The sequence below is a fragment of the Danio rerio genome, chromosome 4 (genome assembly GCF_052040795.2).
Source record: "Danio rerio strain M-AB ecotype USA chromosome 4, GRCz13ab, whole genome shotgun sequence".
Classification (NCBI taxonomy): Eukaryota; Metazoa; Chordata; class Actinopteri; order Cypriniformes; family Danionidae; genus Danio; species Danio rerio.
Window position 1 is genome coordinate 3,365,900 of NC_141024.2, and position 20,527 is coordinate 3,386,426.

General features: G+C 33.5%; 1 protein-coding gene and 1 long non-coding RNA gene across 55 annotated transcripts in view; both read right to left on the reverse strand.

The window, feature by feature from the left end:
* plekha5 (pleckstrin homology domain containing A5) overlaps positions 1-20,527 on the reverse strand; it is a 200,552-nt gene that overhangs the window by 72,207 nt on the left and 107,818 nt on the right. For 53 of the 54 annotated variants that reach the window (NM_001327786.2, NM_001443114.1, NM_001443115.1 and 50 more), the window contains one exon: positions 1,406-1,489. In NM_001327786.2, the coding sequence (NP_001314715.1) occupies positions 1,406-1,489 (84 nt within the window). Of the gene's footprint in view, positions 1-1,405; positions 1,490-4,006; positions 4,085-20,527 lie in introns of those variants that run through there. The other variant, NM_001443125.1, reaches the window with a different exon arrangement.
* Positions 10,518-13,930, reverse strand: LOC147844597 (uncharacterized). Its single transcript, XR_015482415.1, has 2 exons — positions 12,139-13,930; positions 10,518-11,913 (listed from the first exon to the last, which is right to left on the reverse strand). It is a non-coding gene; the product is annotated as an uncharacterized LOC147844597 (long non-coding RNA).

The window sequence follows — 20,527 nt, forward strand, 5'->3', positions numbered from 1 at the left end:
AAAATAATAATAATAACAATAATAATAATACAACAAAAAATAAATGATTTAATTAATGAATGAATGGAGGTTTGTTAGTATCTAGCTAGTTAGTTAGTGACACTTTAACCCAAATATTAATTATTTTACTTTTTATTTATTTATTCTTATGTATTTTAGCTATTTTGGAATGCTGTAAGGAAGAAAAAAACAATAGATAAATAATAATAAAGACATTAAAGTAAATAAATACATATTCTATGTCTATGTATAAAATCTATGTATCATAATAATTTGAATAACAACAACAACAACAACAACAACAATAATAATAATAATAATATGCTTTTTGTTTTTAATGAAAATAACAACAAATATTAAATATTTAAATATTAAATATTATTATTATTTGTTTTTTAAATAGATAAATAATACTACATAAAACAAAGTAAATTAATAAACAGATTTAAGAAATATCCATAACAACAACAATAACAATAAAAAAATATTATTATTAGGGATGCACAATATATCGGCAGTAATATTGGCCGATAATCGGTCGATGTATTTTGGCCGATATCAGCCAATAAATGCTATTTTTAATGACATCGTTATCGGTCCGATATTAAAATTAGACCGATATCTTTAAGCCGATAGATTATGTTATTGTACAGAACTGCTTGACTTGCACATGCGTGGGTCGAACTTGTTCAGACTTGTCCAGTTCACTATAACGGAGCTTTCCTCACATTGTTTATTCCTTCAAAGTCGGTCCTTTCTTTGTGTGGGATTGCAGTGCGTTAATAACTCTGTAAGTGACCATATTCCTTATCATTGTGGATATGTTTGATAGTGTAAAGTTGTTCACTGTATAAAAATATGACATATTAAAATATTTATATTTATAGGCTAATATATGGGTTATCAGCCTCCAAATCTTAAGTATTATCGGTTATCGATATCTGCAAAAAAAAAAAAAAATATATATATATATATATATATATATATATATATATATCTCGGTGCATCCCTATTTATTATTATTGCTATTATTATTATCATCATCAATGTTTGCTCTTTGTGATGATTTTAGGATGATAATTACATACAAAAAAAACTATGCACAATAATAATTTAAACACTTTTCTGGTATCTGTTCAACAAATACAATGGTCAGGCTAATAGATAATAATAACAGCTTTTAAAACGCTTTTAAAAAGAATAGCCTCATTTGTTTAGATCATGAATGCACCACTAATTACTTCATTGTAGTCTTTATATATTCCCTATTAACCAGCATTCAATACAGCAGGGAAAGCGGACGCTGGGCTGATATAACATCAGCGGATGAATGTGATTTGTGTGTGAATCCTAGACAAAGCGCTGGGTTTGTGACTCAGAGCTGCAGAAAGAAGAAATGACTCACTGTTCGTTGACCACAAAGATGCAGTTGTCTTGTGACGGGACGCCGCTGACGGGATGCTTGCAGGTCACCTTTCGCTCATTGTGGCTGCAGGAGAGAAAAGACAGATGCATTGTGGGAATTAGAGATGTGCGAGACTGCAGTTAACCAAGTAGACAGGCGATTGATCAGAGAAATTATTAGATTCATGAACTGCGATGTTGAAGTTAATCATTTCAGGATTGATCATATGAAATTGATTATTTCAAGATGATAGCAGGAGAAAACCTATATTATTTAAACCAATGGTCTCAAACTCAATTCCTGGAGGGCCGCAGCTCTGCACAGTTTAGCTCCAACTCACACCTGCTTAATAACCTCTAGTAGTCTTGAACACCTTGATTAGTTTGATCAGCTGTGTTTGATTAGGGTCGGAGGAAAACTGTGCAGAGCTGCTGCCCTCCAGGAATCCAGTTTGAGACCTATGACTTAGACATAGAGGTAATTTTCATTGATTGACATAATGAATTTTGCGCATGCCATATATAAGTGTGTGTTCACAATGGAAAAGTGTAAAACATTAATAGTACAGCTCTGTTGAAGGCTTGATTCTGATTGGCTGATGGACATTCTAAGGTGGGCAGTTATTTCCAGATAAACGCACAGCTAAAGTAGTTCCGGCAGGTTGAGCACATTACGGTTCCTTATATCAATACGCTGAATGATTTTTAGTTATTTCACAGCTACAGAAGTGAAAAATCACATCAAAACAGAACAGAGGGCTTTAGATGAGGTGTGTAGGAAACTAGTGCTGCACACAGGCGCAGTTTGAGGACAAAAACCTGACAAATGTCTGAATACAACATCTGAACTGTGGCTTTAGGTGTGGAGACCAGCATCAGCCGAATAATCTGGGCTGCTGAATTATTAGATGATAAAACACACCTGAAGTGCTGATGAACATTCTAAGGTGGGCAGTTATTTTCAATATAAACACAGCTAAAGTAGTTCCGGCCGGTTTTGAGTGCATTACAACTTCATATATACTACCAAATTACATGATTTCACTTATTTCATAGTTACAAGAGTCAAAAATCAGTTCATAACACAGCAGGAGGTTTTGGATGAGGTGTGTAAGAAACTAGTGCTACACACAGGAGCAATTTAAAGACAAAAACCTGAATATAACATCTGAACTGTGGCTATAGCTGTGGAGACCATAGTATAAGCAGAATTATGCACTCCTGGAAGCTTAATTATTAGATTATTATACATACCTGAAGTGCTGATGAAGGTGTGAAATAAATTTAGCTAAGGTAGTTCCGGCAGGTTTTGAGTGCATTACAGCTCTAAAAATATCAATACGCTGATTTATTTCAGGCATTTCACAGCTACAAGAGTCAAAAATCACATTATAACACAACTGGAGGCTTTGAATGAGGTCTGTAAGAAACTAGTGATGCCCACAGAAGCAGTTTGAGGACAAAAACATTGATTATTGTCTGAAATACAACATCTGAACTCTGGCTGTAGCTGTGTAGACCATATAAGCAGAATAACCCGGGCTGTTGAACTATTAATACACACCTAAAGAGTTGATGAACATTCTAAGGTGGGCAGTAATTTTCAGATAAACATACAGCTAAAGTAGTTCCGGCAGGTTTTGAGTGCATTACAGATGCATATATTACTACATTGCATGATTTCAGTCATTTCACAGCTACACGGAGTCAAAAATCACATTATTACACAACAGAAAGCTTTGAATGAGGTGTGTAAGAAACTAGTGCTGCTAACAGGAGCAGTTTGAGGACAAAAACATCAACAATCGTCTTAAATACAACATCTGAACTGTGGCTGTAGCTGTGGAGACCATAACATAAGCAGAATAATCCGGGCTGTTGAATTATTAGGCAATAATACACACCTGAAGAGCTGATGAACATTCTAGGGAGGGCAGTTATTTTCAGATAAACATACAGCTAAAGTAGTTCCGGCAGGTTTTGAGTGCATATAACTCTCTATATATTACTAAATTACATGATTTCACTTATTTCATAGTTACAAGAGTCAAAAATCAGTTCATAACACAGCAGGAGGTTTTGGATGAGGTGTGTAAGAAGCTAGTGCTACACACAGGAGCAGTTTGAGGATGATAACACACACCTGAAGTGCTGATGAACATTGTAGGAGGTGCAGTTGTTTTCATAAATACTCTTTTGGTGAAAATCACAAACAAACAAAATGATGTGCACCCCAGACTAACCCCTGAATAAAAGTATTAAGGTACAGAAATACAACAATCAAACATGCAATAAAGGTGTATAGTCTTGAAAATAACATAAAAAAATAATTAAAAGCAATTAATCTTTGTTAAAGCTACACATGTAAACTCGTGAAACATTTTTACTCGCGTATCACTGGACACATAAACGCATGCAATTGATGCACTTTTACTTTATTATTTTATTAAACAAAACAGACTCCAGAATGCATGTCATGTCTATAAAATGATATAATATATAGTGATATTATATACTACTGTATACTCCAGATTCCACATTGCATGTCCTGCGATTCACGTAGCAACATCAATGATAACAATCACACGCATGATGTACAGACCTGGAGCGAGAGGTGGTGCAGAACTTCAGCATGTTGTGTTTAAAATCCCCTGTTTATGAGAAAGTGTCTGTGTTTCTCAGAGTCTGAGCATGAAGATAAAGACTCTCCTCCCTCTGCTTTAATAAACACTGTTACTGTTGCAGGAGGACAGAGGAGACGTTCAGCACAGATGAGCCTCACATGAGGACAGACGAGACACACACACACACACACACACACACACATACACAACACATTCACTCAAACTCAATTCAGTTTTCTGGCAGCGCAAAAGCATTTCGAAGAATCATGAACAAATGTTTCAATTCACACTAAGTAACTAACTAAATAAATGAATATATTAATAAATTAGAAAATGTGTAGACAGTTAGAATAAAAAGATATATGTTTTATAAATGCTTATATATGTGTTTTAATGTATATTGATTGGTTTGTATTGTACTGTTTGTGTTCTGTTGTTAATGGATTTGATATATATGAAAAAAAATTATAATTATTATTTTTGCTTGCTTTTTTGATTGCATAATCTGTAACTGCAAAATGTTATGCCCCATTCACACAGGGTGTTAGCGTCAACGCTTCCCATTCACTTCGAATAGGTGACGTCAAGCATTGCCAAACTGAATTATGGATCTGTCGTCATCTCAACTTTTCAAGCAGCAATGGAAGAGTCAGCCAATCAGATCACTTTATGCAAATACTCCAGCTCAGACAGTAGCCAATTGAGGATTTACTTCATTGGTTGATGCTGCTATGACGATCGCGTCAGCCCCAACTTTAGACACACCCGCCGCCAAGTGTTGATGCTGAAGCTCCTTGTGAATGCACCAATACTGCATACTTTATTAAGAGACACGAATTAATATTTTACATTTATTTACATATTTTATTTTTTGTTATTTATATAAATTATTTTTATGTTTTTTATATTACTACATTACATGTGTAATTTAAAACAAAGCATAACTATAATGTTACTGCATACTTTTTATTATAAAACACAAAGAAATATCCAAATTTATATTTTATATTTAATTCGTTTACATACAATGCAACAATATACATAATATATATATATACATATATTACAATTTATTTTATTATTATATTATATTTTATATTTATAATTTTTATTTATTTATTTTATTTTTTTTTTTATTTTTGTAATAATTTTTGGGGGGGGGTTCTCACCTTTAACGGATAGAACAGTAGAGAGTATTGACAGGAAAGCATGGGGAACAGAGAGAGAGGGGAAGGATCGACATAGGACCTCGAGGTGGGAATCAAACTTATTTTTTCACACTATTAGCTGAAATGTATAATATATTATAAAGCATAAATTTACTTTATTTTAATTTATTTATAATATAAATCATTAGCATTATTACATACAAATTATAGATTACATAACTAAATTATAATGGTGCAGAACAATTTCAACTAAACTATATTATAATTCTTATTGTGTAATTTAATACACAATAAAAAAAGCATATATTTACTTTATAATACAAATCATTTGCATTTTTGTATATTAATAAAAAAACAAACTAAATAAATTTTGATTTAGTTTTTTTTGTTATAATTTTTTTGAGTTTTTTTACCTTTAATGGATAGAAAAGTAGACAGTATTGACAGGAAAGCATGGGGAGCAGAGAAAGGGAAAGGATCGGCATAGGACCTCGAGGCAGGAATCAAACTCGGGTCGCGAGCACCAGAGTGCATTATTACTTTAAATTTATAATATATTACAAAGCATATACTTACTTATTTATAATACAAATCATGAGCATAAATGCACACAAATTATAGATTACATAACTAAATTATATTTTGCATTTATAAATTACAATTATAATGACGCAGAAGAATTTCAACTAAAATATATTTCAATTCTCAAAACATAATAGGCAGAAGTGTGCAGAAGGACTTTTAATTTGTCAGGAACCAGGGTCAAACGCTTCTGGTGAACTGTACAACGTTACAAAATAGCCGCGTTTAAGGTCTGTTTTCTTTAAAGAATCTAAGATCTTTACTGCCTGATTTATATACGTTATAAAGTGGGTTTCAGAATGTACAAAAAGCACTGCATTAAATAACTATTTTCTGCGCCCTGTCTTTAAAATATTTACATTTATTTTACTCCAGTATTTCCAATAGCATTTTTGCGCTTGCCTGCTGATCCTGACGGGCACGTGCATGTACAGTAAGCGCTTTTCATCTCGGTTTACGCTTCAACAACTAAACGAACACTGAAGTCTATTAAACTGATTATATTTTATTCACATTACAACATCGGTGCTGTAAAAGGAACTGTATAAAATTGAATAAGTCACATTAACCGTTAACAGGAAGTTTATCGGTGTGGGAAGAAACACTAGCTATGCATAAGAAAAAGTCTTTTATATATATCTCAATGCAAATAAAAACCTTGACAAAATTGACTTTTCATTCATTATGTACTATATAACCCCTCTCTTTGGATTATATGTTATAGATTACTATACTGTGTGGTATAGAATGCTCTCAAAAAAAGTGTTACTGAAGTAGACAGAAATGAGACAGAAGTGGATGCCCACACAAACCCACCAAACAACAAGACAAATGACGGATTGAGGAGCGCTTGTTAAACTGATTAACATCCTTCATCCGTCTCAAACACTCAAACAATGCTCGAAATGTGCTCATCAGTGAGTACGGCTTGACATGAAGAGCTCCAACACAGGGTTAAAAGCTTTCAAAAAGGAGATTAGATGAAGATTTTCAATCTGCTCTTCAGCTGCGAGAGCGCAAAACGACAACATAAAGACAAATAATCTGCTTCAGGACATACTGGGCTCATGCCTGGACTATTGAGACATGCTGACATTGCTTTGTATTGCATTGCCTTGTATTATTCACCATGCAACTTCCCTGTACATTAATAATAATAAGAGCATTAATAGTAATAGATGCATTAATATTCCTGCATCTGCTATGAAACTGGTTAAAGATAAGTGTTGCTTGATATACTGACGTCAAGACAAGACAAAGTAAGCATTTCATTTGTTTAGTATTTACATAAATTATTTAAATTATTTTTTTTCAAACTATTAATTTCTTTATAATAGTAATGAACACAGAAATATGAATAGACAATAATTTGAGTCAAAGTGATACTCATTTAAAATGGATTATTACTGTTATTAAGGTGCAGGTCAGTTTATTTACAGAACACATCATTCATAAAAATGATTTTTTTTTATATATATATGGCAAGTCATGTGTTCTCCACACAGTGATCATGTGACACGACCTGGTACATTATGTCCCATATAAACCCCCGCAGGGCGTCTTCATGCATACATGCACAGCTGACAGCAGATGGCATAAAAATAGCTCAGTGTTCTTCTCTGTCTGCCAGAGCAGTGTGTGTGTGATGAAGACACACTTCAGCTCTTCCTGTCAGAGTCTGGACCTGCAGGTGAACTGGAGAACAGGTGAAGCGAAGAACAGGTGAACCGGAGAACAGGTGAATCTCAGAACAGGTGAAGTGGAGAACAGGTGAACCTGAGAGCAGGTGAAGTGGAGAACAGGTGAACCTGAGAACAGGTGAAGTGGAGAACATGTGAACCTGAGAGCAGGTGAAGTGGAGAACATGTGAAGCAGAGAACAAGTGAAGCAGTGAACAGATGAGCAGGTGAACTGGTAAACAGGTAAAGTGGAGAACAGGTGAAGTGGAGAATGAAAATGAATTCAGGTGAAGAGGTGAACTGTTGAATAGGTAAGCAGGAGAGCAGGTAAACAGGAAAACAGGTGAAGCGGAGAACAGGTGAGCTAGTGAACTAGAGAACTGGAGAACAGGTGAAATGGAGAACAGGTAAACTAGAGAACAGGTGAGCTGAAGAACAGGTAAACTGGAGAACAGGTGAGCTGGAGAACAGGTGAGCTGGAAAACAGGTGAAGTGGTGAACAGATCAGCAGCAGAACAGGTGAGCTGGTGAACACGTGAGCTGGGGAACAGGTGAAGTGGTGAACAGATCAGCAGGAGAACTTGAAGTGGTGAACAGATCAGCAGGAGAACAGGTGAGCTAGTGAACTAGAGAACTGGAGAACAGGTGAAATGGAGAACAGGTAAACTAGAGAACAGGTGAGCTGAAGAACAGGTAAACTGGAGAACAGATGAACTGGAAATCAGGTGAGCTGGAGAACAGGTGAATTGGAGAACAGATGAACTGGAAATCAGGTGAGCTGGAGAACAGGTGAATTGGAGAACAGATGAACTGGAAAACAGGTGAGCTGGGGAACAGGTGAAATGGTGAACAGTTCAGCAGGAGAACAGGAGAGCTGGAGAAAAGGTCAGTTGGAGATCAGGTGAACATGTCTAGATGTGCACCAGGAGTATGTTCGTCTCTTCAATGACTGCGAAACGCCTTAAAACATAAAGCGACTCGCAGGACGAGGGATGATGCAGGAGCTGTCGAGGAGGAACATGTCTTCATCAATCTCCTCAACATGACAGCACTCTGAGCAGCTTTTAAAGGCATGCTAGACATGGGGAAGACTGATTTTCTTGACATCAGAGCATATGGGCTGCACAGGTGGGTTTGTGAATGTGTCATTTCTGTGACTCAATGTAACATGCAAGAAAATATGTACAGATATTCTTTAGATTTAAAGTTTAGATTATTTTACCCAAATCTTCTAATGATTCATTTTGTAGACAATATATTTAATATGTTTTTCTAAAAGGAATTTTGGATATCTAATTTTAGCCCTCCAAAATTTTGAAAACATGATTGATGATTGAAAAAAACAATTAGGATGACCTTGGCTAAACAATATATCATCCACATATTCATTATATATTATATTTGCTACTGTACTTACTCACTGTACTATAAGTGAGTTGGCTTCCATTCATTTGTCAAGTGTTTTTCATATTTTAGTTCCTCTTTAAAGCTCAAATCATTGCTGTAGATGCATAAAAAGCAGGCATATGCCAATAAACCGCTGTCACATGGATTTCCAAAACAGCTTTTGGATTAATCAAACTGTAGTTGGCTTAAATACAAACCCAGTGAACCCGGCTCTGTTTTTCTCTTCAAAGAGGCTGTTGTCAGGTTTACATAAAGTGGTAAACTAGTAATATTAGTAATGCCGAACGCAGAGCAGCTGATAGCTCATTTTCTGCTGTGTCATTGTGAAAGCCTGCAGCGGCATCGGGGAAATTACAGAAAATCACAAGTGGCTGTTTGAGCTTTCACAGAGATTTGCTTATGCGATCATTCATCCAACATGGAGCTCATGAAAGAGATTTCAGAGAACTGCCTGTCCTCGCCATCGGCTACAGAGATGAGAGTCTGAAAAAACACACCGACATTAAAGACGCTCCTCTGTGAATGATAAAACCAGAGTAATGGATGTTATGGAAATGATCAAGCCCAAAACCCCTGTTGCACAGAAATAATATATGATGCATCAAAAGTGCGTGCGGATTTTGGTAGCAATCCGAGATGTCGACGAAAAATTGGGTAATGAAAGAAAATCAACAAGTGTTTTTTTCACCGCTACTTCACTCTGACGGCAAACAAGCGCATTACAAATCACACTAATTGGTTGTAAACACAATTTGTCAAAGCACAAGCCACAGGCTAAGAGAGAGAATAAGCAAACGAAGAAAGAACGATCATGACAGGAAGCGATAATGATTTTAAAAGGAAAGCTGGGAGTACTAACAATCAAAACGAAGCGGAAAAATTTTTTTAAAAGGTTTCTGTGCAACACATCTGAGACTATTAAGTTGATGTGCTGCACATCCAAAAACCTTTTAAAATGTATTCAAAATGATATATTATTCAATCTGAATAAAAATATATATAATTAAATGCATTTAAAATGATATATTATTCATCTGAACATGCTTGTCAATTATGGATGTGCCGATATTGAACTTTTGACCAATAGCGATAACCGATAACTTTTTAGGTTTGGAGGTCAATCGCAAATAAATTTAAATATTTTAATGCATTTAAAACTATATTTATTCATCTGAACATGTTTGACAATTATGATTGCCCCGATATTGAGCTTTCGATCAATACTGCTAGCCGATAACTCTTCAGATTTGAAGGCTGACAGCCAATATATTAGCCAATAAATAAAAATATGTATAATTTAATGCATTTAAAATGATATATTTATTCATCTCAACATGTTTAATAATTATGGATGCACCGATATTGAACTTTTGACCAATACCGATAGAAAATAACTTTGTAAAACTGAAGGCTGGCAGTTAATATATAACTGATTAATTTAAATATTATTTTAAATGCATTTATATGATGCATTTATCATCTGAACATGTTTGACGATTATGATTGCCCCTATATTGAGCTTTCGATTCATACTGCTAGCCGATAACTCTTTAGATTTGAAGGCTGACAGCCAATATATTAGCCAATAAATAAATAAATATATATATATATATATATATATATATATATATATATATATATATATATATATATTTTTTTTTTATGCATTTAAAATGATATATTTATTAATCTCAACATAATTAATAATTATGGATGCAACGATATTGCAATTTTGACCAATACCGATAACTTTTTAGATATGAAGGCTGACAGCCAATATATTAGCAGATAAATGTAAACATAATTTTAATGTATTTAAATGATATATTAATTCATCTGAACATGTTTGACGATTATGGATGTACCAACATTGAACTTTTGACCAATACTGATACAGATAACTTTTAAGATTTGGAGGCCAATATCCGAAATATTAGCCAATAAACAGAAACATATAAATTTTAATTGCATTTAAATTGGTATATTTCTTTATCTGAACACGTTTGACAATTATGAAAGCACTGATATAACTTTTTACCAATACTGTTATTCGATAACTTTTTAGATTTGAAGGCTAACAGCCAATATTTTAGCTGATATTATAAATATTAGTTTTCCAAATTTCTTATTAACTATTATTTATATACAAATAAAATCTACTGGCTGACAAAAATAATAATGCATTAATAAAGCAACCAAGTCACTGAACATAAATTAAATTTGTGACCTGATTTGACTATTATTTCATATTTCACTACTTCTAATGCAATATTTATTGTTGCCTTATGCACCATAAACTATTATTATAGATTACACAAAAACAAGAAATGCTGTATACTTTATACACTGCATTCTAAAACAGACCACTAGTTTTTTCATTCAGAACACAGTCATTAACTAGTCTAACAGATTAAAAAGACATGCCATTATGTCACTATTATGTTCAATAAATGTCTTTTCAGTCTCAAAACACAATAAAAAGAATAAAAGGTGACAATAAATGACATGACCTCATTGCTAAATTTAGTTACGCATAGTCTGAAAGGTTGTTCTGGAAATAAACAATGTTTTCAATGCTCAGCGTTCCTGTGGGCATTCAAAAGCTCAGGGAGAAAATGGACAATGAAGCGTCTGCTCCCGACGGGGCGTCTGCCATTCACACGTGCTCTCAGCGGCCCCGGAGCTGACCTTTCTGAAAGGCCAGCATGTCCTCGCTACGTCCTAAAACCCAACGCAAATTCAGAGCTATCTGGAGAACATTTACTTTACATGCATTTCACTGAAATACAATGTTTGAGGTGATGGATTATCATGTCTTGGAGAGAAGATTTTTTCAACACATTTCTAAACATAAGAGTTTTAATAACTGATTTCTTTTATCTTTGCCCTGATGACAGCCTGTAATATTTGACTAGATATTCTTCAATATACTAGTATTCAACTTAAAGTGATTTTTAAAGGCTTAACTAGGTTAATTAAGGTAAAGTTAGGGTAATTAGGCAAGTCATTGTATAACAGTGGTTTGTTCTGTAGTCATTGGAAAAAATACTGCATTAAGAGGGCTAATGATATTGATCTTAAAATGGCTTTAAAAAAATAAAAACTGCTTTTATTCTAGCTAAAATAAAACAAATAAGACTTTCTACAGACGAAACACTATTATAGGCAATGCTGTGATAAGTTCCTTGCTCTGTTAAACATCATAGGAAATGTTTGAAAAAGAATAAGAACATTCACAGAAGGGCAAATAATTTTGCCTTCAGTTGTATATACAACTTGATTCATCAATCAGAAATGAATTAATTATGGGAAATACATATTCAATACTAGAATTGAATCAAATTTGTAAGCTAAACTGTAGCTATAAAACTATTTGCATTTGCATTTTTTTGCAGGTGTAAATAAAACACTATTTAACAACACTAATGTCACAATCACCAGCGATCCAGGCTGTGCAGATTACCGGTAAACATGCAGATCATAACTACAAATCCGCCGGTATATACTACAAGATCCAGTCATGCAACACACACACCGGCTCCAAGTCACCAATGATTAGACTCACACAGCTGATGCTGCTCTTGGACTGATAACACCACACATATATACAGCTCACTTTGAGACTCTTATGGTTGAGTCCTCAGTAATGTAAAGTGAGCAAGTCCAAGAGTAGCATCAGCTGTGTAAGTTTAATCAGTAGAGACTTGGAGCAGGTGTGTGTGTGGTGCATGACCAGACCTTGTAGTCCATATAGCGGCGGATTTGTAGTCCTTACAATGATCTGCATGTTTACCAGCAATCTGCACAGGCTGGATTGCTGGTGATAGTGACAACTATTTACTATTTTAGTCTTTCTACTTGAAGTATATTTCAATGTTATTTTTTTCTTGGAGAAATGTGAAAATTACTAAAAATTAAAATAAATTACATTCCCTAAAATCTTCACCAAACACTGCTTAACATGATAAAAAATATCCAAAAGACTATGCATGAACTGTCAAGAGTTTATTTTAATTTTATTTTTACCTTTTACATAAATAATATGATAAATATATGGTAATCCTTCATATAAAGCTGTTTTGTAAAAGGCATTATAAAGATCTTCATAATTTAAGTTAGAATGTATAGTACTCTCTCAAAAAGGAAAGGGTTTGTATGCAAAGCTAAAATGCTTTGAATGTATAGCACTGGGTATAATTGTCCATTATAAATATGGCTGCAATTATTATGGCATCATAATGCATTATGAGGTGCATTGCATATCATAATTATTGTCTAAAAACACTTTGAAATACTAAAATGCATTATACATAAAGGCTTAGAGTAACATGATAACCTATATAGTTCATTATTTACAAGTTATAGTACATTAACATAAATAAAGGAGTATATAAATATGTGAATGAAATGAGCCACTGCTGACAGTCTTCGCTAGTAACGGCATTTACTTCAGATGAATCAGATGAATCATGTCAGGATGAATGAATCTCTCGCTGGCGTCAATTGATCTGAAAGCTCAAATCACAATTAGTAGATGACTCAATGGAAAGAATGATATATGCCACACAGTGATATATGTCAGCTTTCATACTCGTTCACTGCAAATGCCGGAGCATCTGAAAAAGACACCAGCAGGCTGAAAATGTCAAACGCCTGATAAAATCTTAATTTAAAAGCCTCAGAAGAACAACCAGCAGAGAATAAACGTCCATGGCATTCACATCTCGGAAAAACATCACACACTTGGGTGCAGTTTAAGGAGGAATATAAATATATATATATAAAAAGCAGCAAATCCTGGACAGGCTTATCTTATTAAGAGAAAAGGGCCAATATAAGCCGCCCATGTCGAATCTATTGAAGCTGCTTCGACTGTGCAAAAATAGAAAGAAAGAGCAAATCCCCTCATTTGTTACTTAATCAGGGAGTAAGTCCTTCGAGAAGTTTGATTCCAGAATAAGTGATTGTAACATTTCATAAGCGGGTTAACCAAAGCGAATTTGAGAGTATACTGAGGTCAGACCACAGGCTGGTACTTACTTACTACTCATTTGTACCAATTAAATGCTTAATCAATCTAATGCCAATAATATAAATGGCCCAAATCAAACCAGAGCACCAACAATATGGGGTGTATGATAGTTATTGTCTATGGTGATATGTAATTGTTGTTTTAATGATGCAGGAGCTGAAATTATTGAGTACATTGTGTAAATAGCTGAGTCTAAAAGCATTGTTAAAAGAATGTATTTTACTTCAGCTTATAATTAAGTTTACTTACTACTGATTTGCACCAATTAAACGCTTAATAAAGCTTATGCAAATAATAGGAATGGTCCAAATGAGACCAGAGCACTACAATATAGGATGTATGATATTTATTGTCTATGATAATAAAGTAATTGATGTTTTAATTATTGAGTACATTGTGACAATACCCCAGTCTAAAAGCATTGTGAGCATATATATATATATATATATATATATATATATATATATATATATATATATATATATATATATATATATATATATATATATCGGCTATTGGCCTCCAAATCGAAAAAGTTATCGGTTATCGGTATTAGTCAAAAGTTCAATATCGGTGTATCCATAATTGACAAGCGTGTTCAGATGAATAAATATGTAATTTTAAATGCATATATATATATATATATATATATATATATATATATATATATATATATATATATATATATATATATATATATATATACATTTTTATTATTTTTTTATCTGCTAATATATCGGCTATTGGCCTCCAAATCGAAAAAGTTATCGGTTATCTGTATCGGTTAAAAAAATTTTATCGATGCATCCTTACTTAAAAACATGTTTAAATTAAGTAAGATTTAATTTTAATCACATTTAAAAAGTTTCCGATAGCTGATAAATTTCCAACTTTTCTGAAGTAAAAAATAATAACCAATTATGCAGGAAAAGAAATACACATTTGTCTGCTACTATATTGGTGATCAACTTCCACATTTATCGGTTATCCGATTGTTAAAAAATTCCTTATCAGTGCATCCCAGGTTAAGAAACATATTCAGATTAATTAATAAATTGTTTTGAATACGCTTAAAAGTCTAGTCTTTAGGAGCAAAGATGGGCCGAGGATTGCCACTTTGCCAACAAAGATGTAAGAAAATTATTGAAATTAACAAAAAAAAAAAATCTATAAATCTGTTTTATATGTAATAATTCATATATAATGACATTGCATTTATTAATATTATATATATATATATATATATATATATATATATATATATATATATATATATATATATATATATATATAGTAAGGTATAGTCCTTTAAAAGTAAAGATTGCCCGAGGATTGCCCGAGGATTGCCAACAAATACGTAAGAAAACTAATAAAATGAACAAAAAACAAAAAATCTTACTAGTCTTTTGAATGGAAATGCAGCATATTTCATCATGCAGTATTTTAATACAACACACTCATTTACTATACAAACAAGCAATAAAGCAAAGTCAATTGTGCCTACAAAAGATGCATTGTTTTGCTATTTCAAGCATACGTTAATTCCATTTCCACCACAATGGCTAATACACTGCATTATTACCAGATGATGCACGGCACCATTACATGCAACACTACTTTCTCTGTGGTGTTGTTTTTAAGAAGCAGTTATATTAAGTATTGCGTGTAATCTCAGTGCAATGTAATGTGTTGATTGCACCTGCTCCTGCAATCACCAGCGCATTACATCACCGACACAGTCTGAAAACAGCTTGATAGAGCCGTCAAGTAGTTGCGAGTCCAGAAATGCAGCACAAAAACAGAGATCTGGCACAAGCGTTGGTGTTGCTAATAGTAACCGCTGCAGATGGCTGTTGTTGTGGGTAATGGCAGGGCTGTACTCTCGCTCTTATGCCCTAAAAAGCATGACAGGAAGTTTGGGAAACAGCGAAACAAGAGGCTCATTTGGAGGCAGATGGGCTGAGAATGAAGCTCCCGCTGAGATGCTTCAGAATGCACCGTAATGGCCATGAAAACACAGACCCAAGCAGAAAACCCATCCGATGGCCCGTTTCTTCTAGTCGCCCACCTCATGCTGATTAGAGACGCACAATCTGGACACCTGATGAGGGCGAATCCCTGCTCGCAGCACCGTTGGTGAATCTCAATTAAAAGTAGTGTTAGCGGGGGGTTTCAGGTGATGCTTTGCATGAGAAAATGTGATGCCAGTTAATCTGCCATGGTGAAAGCTTTAAGATTGTGTGCACATTTAAGAGATATGCATACTTAAAAAGATAGTTCACCCCAATATGAAAGTGACCTCATTATTTAGGCAAGGCAAGCTTTTTGTATTGCACATTTCATACACAACGGTAATTCAAAGTGCTTAACATGAAAACAGATGCATAAAATACAAGTATAAGAAAATAAAAACAAAGAATAATATTATTAAAACTGATTAAAGTGCGTTAAAACAGGTTTTAAACAGTGATTAAGTGTCCCTCATTAGGTTTCAAACCTTAATGAGTTCTTCTGTTCAACACAACAAGTAAATATATTTTGGAGAATGTTGGCTGCTGGCATACACTGATATTATAGGTATTTTATAGCTATCATTATTAGTGTGACTGAGATTTAAAATAGGTAATATATGCAAAAATATCATAAACAAAAAGAAAAATATGGTATTATTATTACTATTACAATTTAATATTTAATTTTTTAAATAATAAAAAATAAAAACTAAATATTGTATACAATATTCACCTGCCATTTGACTTTTTGACTTTATTGTTGACTTGACCAACAATATGATAATAAATGATATGATAATAAAATATTTATTTTGACATATATATTTTATATTGGCATATATATATATATATATATATATATATATATATATATATATATATATATATATATATATATATATATATATATATATATATATATATAATATATATAAACCATATTGGGCAAAAAAAATTGCATTACAAACAAACAAACAAACAAATAAATAATAAACAAGCAAGCAGAACTAATGTGTATTGGATAATTTTTTTGAAGTATTATGGTGCGATCACACCAGACAAGGATAAAGCCTCAAGAATGAGTGATTTACATGTTAAGTCAATGCAAAGATGCGAATAGACGTCATGCGAATGAGGTGGAAAATCAGAACATTCGAGCCACGTTAACCAGCTTATAAGGGCGTGATTAGTGCCTCTAGTTGGTGTCCTGAGGAAAAAAATCCGCCAGTCAACACTGAACAACAGCTCATCAAACTGGGCTCGGCTCAGTCTGAAGCACAGCTGAAAGTTTCCATCATCCAGGTAGTTTCCGGAGGAGCTGATGAACTCACAGAGCTGGGTGCACCTCTCAAAGGATCTAGTGCACTCAGACATGGCGCAGAATGAATCTATGAGTTTTTCAGCCTTCCTAAAGCCCATAAACACAACTATTCCCTTAATAAAATCAATGTTAGCAATTTAGCAATGAAGCTAGAGTCACCGGGCAGACAGAAGCTCTGGCCATGATGTGAATCTGCATGTATTTTGAAGTGAATTGGATGCACGAATGAAGTGAGTAAACTCAAAACGTTCACGCATCTATTCACAAATAGCCTGATTTATTCACGTTTGCCGTGTCTAGTATGAACACAGCATCAAAAAAAATTATACATTTCCATTTATCAATGTTAGTTTTGGTATTTGTAATACCTCAAAGAAATATCAATACACATTTATTCTGCTTATTTATATACATATAAAGTAAAAATGGTATATAGTATAGTAAAAATAGCACAATCACACATGATTACGGCTAGACATATGAGATTATTATTATTATTATTATTATTATTATTACTGGTGTATCTTTTGCATGTCACTATTATTATTATTATTATTATTATTATTATTATTACTGCTGTATCTTTTGCATTTCATTATTATTATTATTTGTGTTTCTGTTCTAAACATTGTTTTTAATACTACAATTTACAACTGTACTATGTTTGTTTCAGAGAGTAAGAAAAGGTCAACTAATTAATTTTCTGCTGATAGATTGGACCAGTCCTATTGATTCTTCATATTGAATACTGCATCTCTCTGACTGATCAATAAGAAAACAGGGCTACACCAAAACACCTCAACCACTTTAGTGGACAGCGACAGCACCAGGCCAAAAACAGCAGGAGGTGGAGCTCATGATGTCTCAAATCTATCTCCCATCAATCCCCACCATCTGCTTCCCATCAAAACGCACATTTATATCCACTTTCAGGGCTCTGTACATCATCTGTGTGTGTCTGAATCCCACCAGCTGACACCATTTGCTGGAAGAGATGAAAGGGAAAAGCGGCCGCTGTAATATTTAGAGGATACAGTACAGTAGATGGCAAAACAAATGGTCTATTAGTGCGTTTTAGAGGTAATGCATGACTGCTGCCCTATAGGTGAATCTTGCTAATGCAATCCTGAAAACATTTCATTCATCAGAATCTGCCTGTAATAACATGCACTAAAGCATATCAGCAAATAAGATCAGAAGCATGAGTAACACTTCAGTTTAAGAGCCAACTCACACTATTAACTACTAACTTATTAGCTGGCTATTATTAAGATCTTGGCTGTTTATTAGTACTTCTATGATCTTATAGTACATCCTATCTAATACCTAAACCCAAATACTACCTTAATAAATAATAATAAGCAGCAAATTAGCAGTTTAGTAAGCTAAAAGTCTTAGTTAATAGGACGAACTGAAATAAAAAGTAAAGCGCGAGTGAAACGCATTGTACACATGATTAATGTGAATTTCATGTCAGACCGTGGCAATCAGTCTGCAGCTTTCCGTCCTTTGGGACAGGGTTTACAGACTGGCAGAACTTTTAAAAGCAGATGGCATTATAAGTGCATGGCCCGAATTGATCTGAACACGTGGCGTCCGCACAGATGGGCGTATCTTGTTACACACTCAAGCCCAAAAAATGATGCACGGTGCTGTGGTTTGGATCATGTTTCTCAAAGTCTTCTCAATGGCTTCTTTGCATCCTGAACAAATCCACAATTTTTTGACCTGCTGACCTTTGTGGCACAAATCAATGAGTGCTACTGCTTAGAAACAGATAACTTTTTGAGTGCAGTAGATATGATTTGCTTACTTATATAAAAAAAAAGGTTGGTTACTTTATTAGGTACTTGAAAAAGTAATCGGATTACATAACTCCTGCGATTTATGATTAAAGGCTTTTAAAAAAACACTTCTTTCCAGAACTGTGGATTGAGGATTTGCTTGCATATTAAAAAAAAATGTTGGTTACTTTAGTAATTAATTGAAAAAGTAATCTAAATACTTAACTTATGGTAATGATTTACTTGCATAGTTTTAAAAAAAAGTGTTAGTTACTTTAGCAGTTACTTGAAAAGTAATCCGATTACATACTTTACTAGGTTCTTGAAAAAGTATCTGACTTGCGAATAAAGGCTTTTAAAAAATTTTCATGACTTTTAGAGTGCCACAGATTGATGATTTGTTTCATATATATATAAAAAAGGGTAACACTTTAGGCTAAGTAACAATTCACACCATTTACTACTGGCTTATTACCCAATACCGAAACCCAACTACCTTATTAACTATTAATATGCAGCTAATTAGTAGTTTATGGACCTAAAAGTCTTAGTTAATGTCTTTAATGGTTTATTAATAACGTGGATTGTACATTCAACTGCATTAAAGTACATTAAAATGTAATCTGATTACATAACTCATATTACTTATGATAACGTTTTTAACTACTCTAAGTACTGTGGATTGAGGATTTGCTTGCACATTTTTTTAAATGTTAGTTACTTTACTAGTTCCTTGAAAAAGTAATCTGATTACATAACTCATGTTTCTTGCGAAAGGCTTTTTAAATAATTTTTGAGTACTTTAGACTGATTAATTTTTGGCACTTAACAAAAGTGTGTTGGTTACTTTAAAGGTTACTTGAAAAAGTAATCTGATTACATACCTCATGTTACTTGCTTTAGATTTTTTTTTTTTTTACTTTTTTCACAACTTTGCGAGTGCCTTGAATTGATGATTTGCATATTAACAAAAAAAAGCGTCTGTCACTTTGCTAGTTACTTGAAAAAGTAATCCAATTACACAACTCATGTTACTCATCAACAAAAACAGGCTTTTTACTTTTTTCCCCAACTATTCGAGCTCAGTGGATTGAGGATTTGCTTGCATTTTATTTTTAAATGTTGGTTACTTCACTAGTTCCTTGAAAAAGTAATCTGATTACATAAATCATGTTACTTGTAAATAAAGATTTTTAAACTACTTTTTGTGTACTGTGGATTGAGGATTTGCTTGCACATGTTTAAAAAAACCAGTTAGCTACTTTATCAGTTACTTGAAAAAGTAATCTGATTACATAACTGGTGTTACTTAAAAACTAAAACTTTAAAACTTTTTTCACTACTTTCTTGTCTCATCTATATTGGATTTAATCAACTGATTGGCCAGGCCATTCTACAGCTTGATTTTCTTTCTCTGAAAGCATCTAAAAGTCTCCTCGGCTGCGTTTTGGATCATTGTCTTGCCAAAATGTCCACTCTGATTTCATCTTCATCCTCCTGCTAAATTAGATGT